The sequence below is a fragment of the Hyla sarda genome, unplaced genomic scaffold (assembly GCF_029499605.1).
Source record: "Hyla sarda isolate aHylSar1 unplaced genomic scaffold, aHylSar1.hap1 scaffold_326, whole genome shotgun sequence".
Classification (NCBI taxonomy): domain Eukaryota; kingdom Metazoa; phylum Chordata; class Amphibia; order Anura; family Hylidae; genus Hyla; species Hyla sarda.
This window is the reverse complement of record NW_026609999.1, coordinates 65,609-73,157: the sequence shown is the minus strand read 5'-3', so window position 1 is coordinate 73,157 and position 7,549 is coordinate 65,609. Positions and strand designations below refer to the sequence as shown.

Sequence of the window (7,549 nt, the reverse complement as noted above, 5' to 3'; positions counted from 1 at the left end):
TGATTACAGGTGAAGTCTTCTCTGATTGTAGTTACATCCGGTGATTACAGGTGACGTCTTCTCTGATTGTAGTTACATCCGGTGATTACAGGTGACGTCTTCTCTGATTGTAGTTACATCCGGTGATTACAGGTGACGTCTTCTCTTACTTTATTTACATCCGGTGATTACAGGTGAAGTCTTCTCTGATTGTAGTTACATCCGGTGATTACAGGTGACGTCTTCTCTTACTTTATTTACATCCGGTGATTACAGGTGATGTCTTCTCTGATTGTAGTTACATCCGGAGATTATAGGTGACGTCTTCTCTGATTGTAGTTAATTCTGGTGATTACAGGTGGCATCTTCTCTGATTGTAGTTACATCCGGTGATTACAGGTGACGTCTTCTCTTACTTTATTTACATCCGGTGATTGCAGGTGACGTCTTCTCTGATTGTAGTTACATCCGGTGATTACAGGTGACGTCTTCTCTGATTGTAGTTACATCCGGTGATTACAGGTGACGTCTTCTCTGATTGTAGTTACATCCGGTGATTACAGGTGACGTCTTCTCTTACTTTATTTACATCCGGTGATTACAGATGACGTCTTCTCTGATTGTAGTTACATCCGGTGATTACAGGTGACGTCTTCTCTTACTTTATTTACATCCGGTGATTACAGGTGACGTCTTCTCTGACTGTAGTTATATCCGGTGATTACAGGTGACGTCTTCTCTTACTTTATTTACATCCGGTGATTACAGGTGATGTCTTCTCTGATTGTAGTTACATCCGGAGATTATAGGTGACGTCTTCTCTGATTGTAGTTAATTCTGGTGATTACAGGTGACATCTTCTCTGATTGTAGTTACATCCGGTGATTACAGGTGACATCTTCTCTTACTTTATTTACATCCGGTGATTACAGGTGACGTCTTCTCTGATTGTAGTTACATCCGGTGATTACAGGTGACGTCTTTTCTGATTGTAGTTACATCCGGTGATTACAGGTGACGTCTTTTCTGATTGTAGTTATATCCGGTGATTACAGGTGACGTCTTCTCTGACTGTAGTTATATCCGGTGATTACAGGTGACGTCTTCTCTTACTTTATTTACATCCGGTGATTACAGGTGACGTCTTCTCTGATTGTAGTTATATTTGGTGATTACAGGTGAAGTCTTCTCTGATTGTAGTTACATCTGGAAATTATAGGTGACGTCTTCTCTGATTGTAGTTACATCCGGTGATTACAGGTGACATCTTCTTGGACTGTAGTTACATCCGGTGATTACAGGTGACGTCTTTTCTGATTGTAGTTATATCCGGTGATTACAGGTGACCTCTTCTCTGACTGTAGTTATATCCGGTGATTACAGGTGACGTCTTCTCTTACTTTATTTACATCCGGTGATTACAGGTGACGTCTTCTCTGATTGTAGTTATATTTGGTGATTACAGGTGAAGTCTTCTCTGATTGTAGTTACATCTGGAAATTATAGGTGACGTCTTCTCTGATTGTAGTTACATCCGGTGATTACAGGTGACATCTTCTTGGACTGTAGTTACATCTAGTGATTACAGGTGAAGTCTTCTCTGATTGTAGTTACATCCGGTGATTACAGGTGACGTCTTCTGTGACTGTAGTTACATCCGGTGATTACAAGTGACGTCTTCTCTGATTGTAGTTGCATCCAGTGATTACAGGTGATGTCTCCTCTGATTTTAGTTACATCTGGTGATTACAGGTGACGTCTTCTCTGATTGTAGTTACATCTGGTGATTATAGGTGATGTCTTCTCTGATTGTAGTTATATCCGGTGATTACAGGTGACGTATTCTCTGATTGTAGTTACATCTGGTGATTACAGGTGACGTTTTCTCTGATTGTAGTTACATCCGGTGATTACGGGTGACGTCTTCTCTGATTGTAGTTATATCCGGTGATTACAGGTGACATGTTCTCTGATTGTAGTTACATCCGGTGATTACAGGCGACGTCTTCTCTTACTTTATTTGCATCCGGTGATTACAGGTGACGTGTTCTCTGATTGTAGTTATATCCTGTGATTACAGGTGATGTCTCCTCTGATTGTAGTTACATCCGGTGATTACAGGTGACGTCTTCTCTGATTGTAGTGACATCCGGTGATTACAGGTGATGTCTTCTCTGATTGTAGTTATATTCGGTGATTACAGGTGAAGTCTTCTCGGATTGTAATTACATCCGGAGATTATAGGCGATGTCTCCTCTGATTGTAGTTATATCCGGTGATTACAGGTGACGTCTTCTCTGATTGTAGTTATATCCGGTGATTACAGGTGATGTCTCCTCTGACTGTAGTTACATCCGGTGATTACAGGTGACGTCATCTCTGATTGTAGTTACATCCGGTGATTACAGGTAAAGTCTTCTCTGATTGTAGTTATATCCTCTTCTGGAGAGTTTCCAGAAGGCGGTTTTGAACGATGTATGTGAACAATGGAATAAATGTAAAAATAAAAAAGGTAATAATCTTAGTTTTGGTGAGAAATGTGCATTAACTGAATTAGTGAGGGAAGATAGAGTGGTCGTTAAGAAGGTGGATAAAGGGGGAGCAACGGTTTTATGGGGAAAAGAGTTATATTCACAGGAGGCAGAAAAACAATTAAGTGATGAAAATGTGTATAAGAAATTAAAAGGCGATCCTACAGAGATCTTTAAAAAGGATATTCATATCTTACTAGAAGAGGCAGTGAATAATGGAGTTATTGATACTCTAACTCAGAAAGCCTTAATTAACGACCACCCTAGATTCCCCATTTTATACCTACTTCCAAAGGTTCATAAGGATGGAGAGAGACCCCAGGGACGTCCCATAGCCTCGGGGGTTGACTCCATCCTACATCCTTTGGCAGTATACGTGGACAATTATTTACAGAAGATTGTTAAAAAATGGAAAAATTGGCTAAGGGATACTAACGATTTTTAGGTCAAATTGAAAATTTTGAAATTACGGAAAAAACATTGCTGTGTACATTAGACATTAAAAGTCTTTATACAAATATCCCCACACATGAAGGAATAGCCGCAGTTAGGGAAGAATTAATTAAAGATCCCACACTCTGTAACTCTAAAATTGTCTTCATAGTGAATCTGCTGGAGATTATTTTACAAATATTTTTTTTAGATTTGGGGAAGAATTTTATTTACAGATACAGGGGACCTCGATGGGGTCCCCTGTCGCACCAATATAGCAAATATTTTTATGTCTAAGTTTGAGGAGGCATTTGTTCATTCTTTTGCTTTAAGTGAATATGTTCTCAAGTGGACTCGATACGTGAATGACGTGTTTTTGTTATGGGCAGGTTCGGTTGAACAGCTGGGAGAGGATGTACAGTTATTGAACAGTTGTCATCTGCTTATCGAGTTTACTATGGAAGTACATCACCAGCAGATTCACTATTTGGACGTAGAAATATTTAAAAATGGTACAAAATTGGAGTCTACACTGTTTAAAAAACAAGCAGATAGAAATAATGTTCTTCTTAGACAAAGTCAACATGCACCACAAACATTTAATGGAATACCGAGAGGTCAATTTATAAGAGTGAGACGAATATGCAGTAACGATGAAGAATATGTAAAAAATAAAGAAATGTTGATACAGAAATTTGTCAAACGAGGATATGAGGAAAAAGTGATAAGAAAAGTAGGAGAGGAGGTTCAAAAAATACCAAGAGTTAATTTAAGACAGAGGATGGATAAAAATAAAAAGGGAAATGAAGACAAGAATTTTTCTTTCATGTCTACATATGACTGCCATGCACAACTAATCAAAAAGACAGTGAACAAATATTGGGGACTGTTACGTGCGGACTCCAAATATGGAAACATTTTTGAAAAATTACCTAGGTTTATATATAAAAAAGGTAAATCGTTGGCAAATAATTTAGTTCGTGCAGATATGAAGGAAAAACGAAAAACAAAACAATCTTTTTTATGTACAAAAAAGAAAGGTACCTTTCCGAGCATTATTAAAACTGATGCTATCTGTCATTCTCTTAAAGGCACTAAAATTCCAATAAAAGGCTGCTATAGTTGCAACTCTAAACACGTCATTTATATGTTGAAATGCCTCTGTGGGCATGTCTATGTGGGACAGACTATGAGAAATGTCAAATACCGGATTAATGAACATCGTTCGGCAATCCGGAATGTGAAGAGCAAAGAAGATCAGAGTCAGGTTGAAATCGGAAGTAAACTTGGTGAAACCGGAGTGGCAAAGCATTTCCATGAATATGGACATAAAGTTAGTGAGTTGCGCTGGTTAGTGATTGAAGAAGTTGAAGGAGAGTCAGAAGAAAAGATTAAAAGGAAATTACTCCAACAAGAAGTATATTGGATAGAAGCCCCTAATTCATTGAGCCCGGACGGGCTTAATGAATTATGCAATTTTTCAGTTTTTCTGTAAGTGTTGCTAACATCTGATGAAATGTTACTGTAACGAATTGAACATATATATGTTTTTTAAATTTAAAATTTCTCATTCCAGAAATGAGTTCTCGCGAGAGATGATTACTATGTAATAGGTGATGGGTGCACGATAGGGTCACTTGAGAAAGGGGGCGTGTCCTCCGAAACTTCGGAAGTGTCCGGCCTACACACTCACCTGTTTTTCCCCTTTGTGAGAGGAAGGAGGATCCACTCCGCTATGCCCGTGCTAGGGCGAAGATAGATCGGCAGCTGGATCAGAAGATGTTGGACGTTCTTTAGTGAGCACTTGGGGTGAAGTACTATTTGTAACAAATACATTTGAAAAAAGTGTAGCATAAGAATTTACTAAAATCTGATTGTAGTTATATCCGATGATTACAGGTGACGTATTCTCTGATTGTAGTTACATCTGGTGATTACAGGTGACGTTTTCTCTGATTGTACATACCTACATACATACATGATTTAAAACGTACATACCTGTTCAGTGTGAATTTTCTTCTATATTGGATACTGCTTTGAATGGGTTGAGCCCCCGTATATTCACACGTATACCCCAATGCATCCTAGGTTTACTATCTAATCATTATATGTCTTCTCTGATTGTAGTTACATGCGGTGATTACAGGTGACATCTTCTCTTATTGTAATTACATGTGACGTCTTCTCTGACTGTAGTTACATGCGGTGATTACAGGTGACGTCTTCTCTAATTGTAGTTACATCCGGTGATTACAGGTGACGTCTTCTCTAATTGTAGTTACATCCGGTGATTACAGGTGAAGTCTTCTCTGATTGTAGTTACATCCGGTGATTACAGGTGACGTCTTCTCTAATTGTAGTTACATCCGGTGATTACAGGTGACGTCTTCTCTAATTGTAGTTACATCCGGTGATAACAGGTGAAGTCTTCTCTGATTGTAGTTACATCCAGTGATTACAGGTGACGTCTTCTCTGATTGTAGTTACATCCGATGATTACAGGGGACATCTTCTCTGATTGTAGTTACATCCGATGATTACAGGGGACATCTTCTCTGATTGTAGTTACATCTGGTTGTCACGCACCTGAATGCAGGCTGTCACGGAACTGGATGCGGGCTGTCACGGAACTCTACCTGTGTGGCTGATGACTCGGACCATATGGAGGAGCGGAGTCTAAGGTGCTTCTGGTCTTCACCAGAGCCCGCCACAAGGCAGGATGCATTTGCTGCGGCAGGCGACACCCAGGTCGCTACCCCCAATACGGCTTGACCACACAGGTAACTGGGCAAAGTGAAGTACCGGAGGATGAGGCAGAGGCGTAGACAACGTAGCAGAAGGTCTAGGCAGGCAGCAAAGGTTCGGAGTCAAAAAACATAGCAGGAAGGTCTGGAAACACAGGTAGGCAAAACAGGCAATGGGAACGCTTTCTCTTAGGCAATGAGCACTGAAGATCCGGCAGGGGGGCGTGGGAGGTGCGAAAGCTTATAACATGGTGACAGGTGCATTAACTAATTATGGGTGCACTGGCCCTTAAAATTTCAAAGCTCTGACGCACGTTGCGGGGCTGAGAAGAAGCAGCAGGAGTGGAGCGAGGTAAGGGATGGGCTGGCATTTGCATGCGGGCGCTTCCCGCTATGCGAATCCCGTCCCCGCTGGGAGTCGGGGACGCTGCGCTCACGGCCGGAGTCAGCGGCCGGAGCGCAGCATGTTACACTACCCCCCCCCCCCCCCTCAGGTCTCCCCCTCCTTTAACGGCTCAAATTTTTTTTGAGAAGATCCTGATCCAGAATGTGATCCTGTTTCGCCCAAGTCTTCTCTTCAGGACCGAAACCCTCCCAATCTACTGAGCTTGGAGTCCAGAATTTCCTTGACAGAATATACATCAGAGGTGCCAGAGATGGGAGTGGGAGAAATGTCCTTTTTAGTGAAGCAGTTATAGATGATGGGTTCAGGAGGGAGACGTGGAAAGAATTTGGGATCCGGAGGGAGCATGGCAGTTGTAGCGAATAGGCCACTGTATTAAGATGTTTCTTGACCTTGAAAGGCCCCAAAAAGCGTGGTCCCAGTTTATAACAAGGTTCTCTGAAGCAGATGTACTTAGATGAAAGCCAAACCTTGTCCCCGGGTGAAAATTCAGGAGGAGGACGCCTTTTCCTGTCCGCTTGGGATTTCATATGGGTCGAGGCACGAAAAAGGGAAAGACAAGTCTTTTTCCAAATGGCGGTGAAGTTCCGTACTAGTTCATCAGCCATAGGGACTCTGGAGAATGAAGGTAAGGGTAGAGGTGGACGAGGATGAAGACCATAGACTACATAGAAGGGTGAAGTTCCTGTGGACTCGGTATCCCTATGGTTGTACAAGAACTCAGCCCAGGGTAGAAGATCAGACCAGTTGTCATGGCGGGCGGATACAAAATGGCAAAGATAATCCCCCAAAATTTGATTCACCCTCTCAACTTGACCATTAGACTGGAGGTGATAGGCAGTGGGGAAATCCAAATTAACTTGAGGTCGTGAACAGAGTGCCCTCCAGAATTTGGAGACGAACTGGACTCCTCGGTCAGAGACAATATGTGTCGGCAATCCACGGAGACGGAAGATATGGTAAAGGAACAGTTAGTTAGTGGTGCAGATGGTAAGCCAGGCAAAGGCACAAAATGAGCCATCTTAGAAAATCGGTCCCCCACTACCCAGATGACTGTATTGCTGCTAGAAGAAGGAAGATCTGTAATAAAGTCCATAGCAATGTTAGACCAGGGAAGATCAGGAACAGGCAAAGGATGCAGTAGACCGGCAGGCTTGGTGCGAACAAAGTCCATGACATCCCGTTTCAGAGTAGGCCAACAATACTGACGAGAAATTAGTTGCAAGGATTTACGGATTCCAGCATGACCAGCCAACAGAGAAGAATGTCCCCATTTCAAGATCCGAAGTCTCAAACGAGGAGAAACATAAGTCTTCCCAGGGGGGCAGATGCAGAAGACTTGCTGTTGCTGCAGAAATAAGATGATCCGGAGGGACAATATGTTGCAGATGGGGTTCAAGGTCATGTACCTCGGAAGTTCTAGATAGAGCATCAGCCCGAAAATTCTTCTCTGCAGAGCG

General features: G+C 42.0%; 1 protein-coding gene across 1 annotated transcript; it reads left to right on the top strand.

Annotated features, from left to right (window-relative positions):
* The first annotated feature begins 1,387 nt into the window (after positions 1 to 1,387).
* On the top strand, positions 1,388 to 6,063 carry LOC130329910 (uncharacterized). Its single transcript, XM_056553535.1, has 2 exons — positions 1,388 to 4,433; positions 4,519 to 6,063. The coding sequence occupies exons 1-2, from the start codon at positions 3,232 to 3,234 to the stop codon at positions 4,550 to 4,552; spliced, it is 1,236 nt and encodes a 411-aa protein (XP_056409510.1). The 5' UTR covers positions 1,388 to 3,231; the 3' UTR covers positions 4,553 to 6,063.
* Positions 6,064 to 7,549: the final 1,486 nt, after the last annotated feature.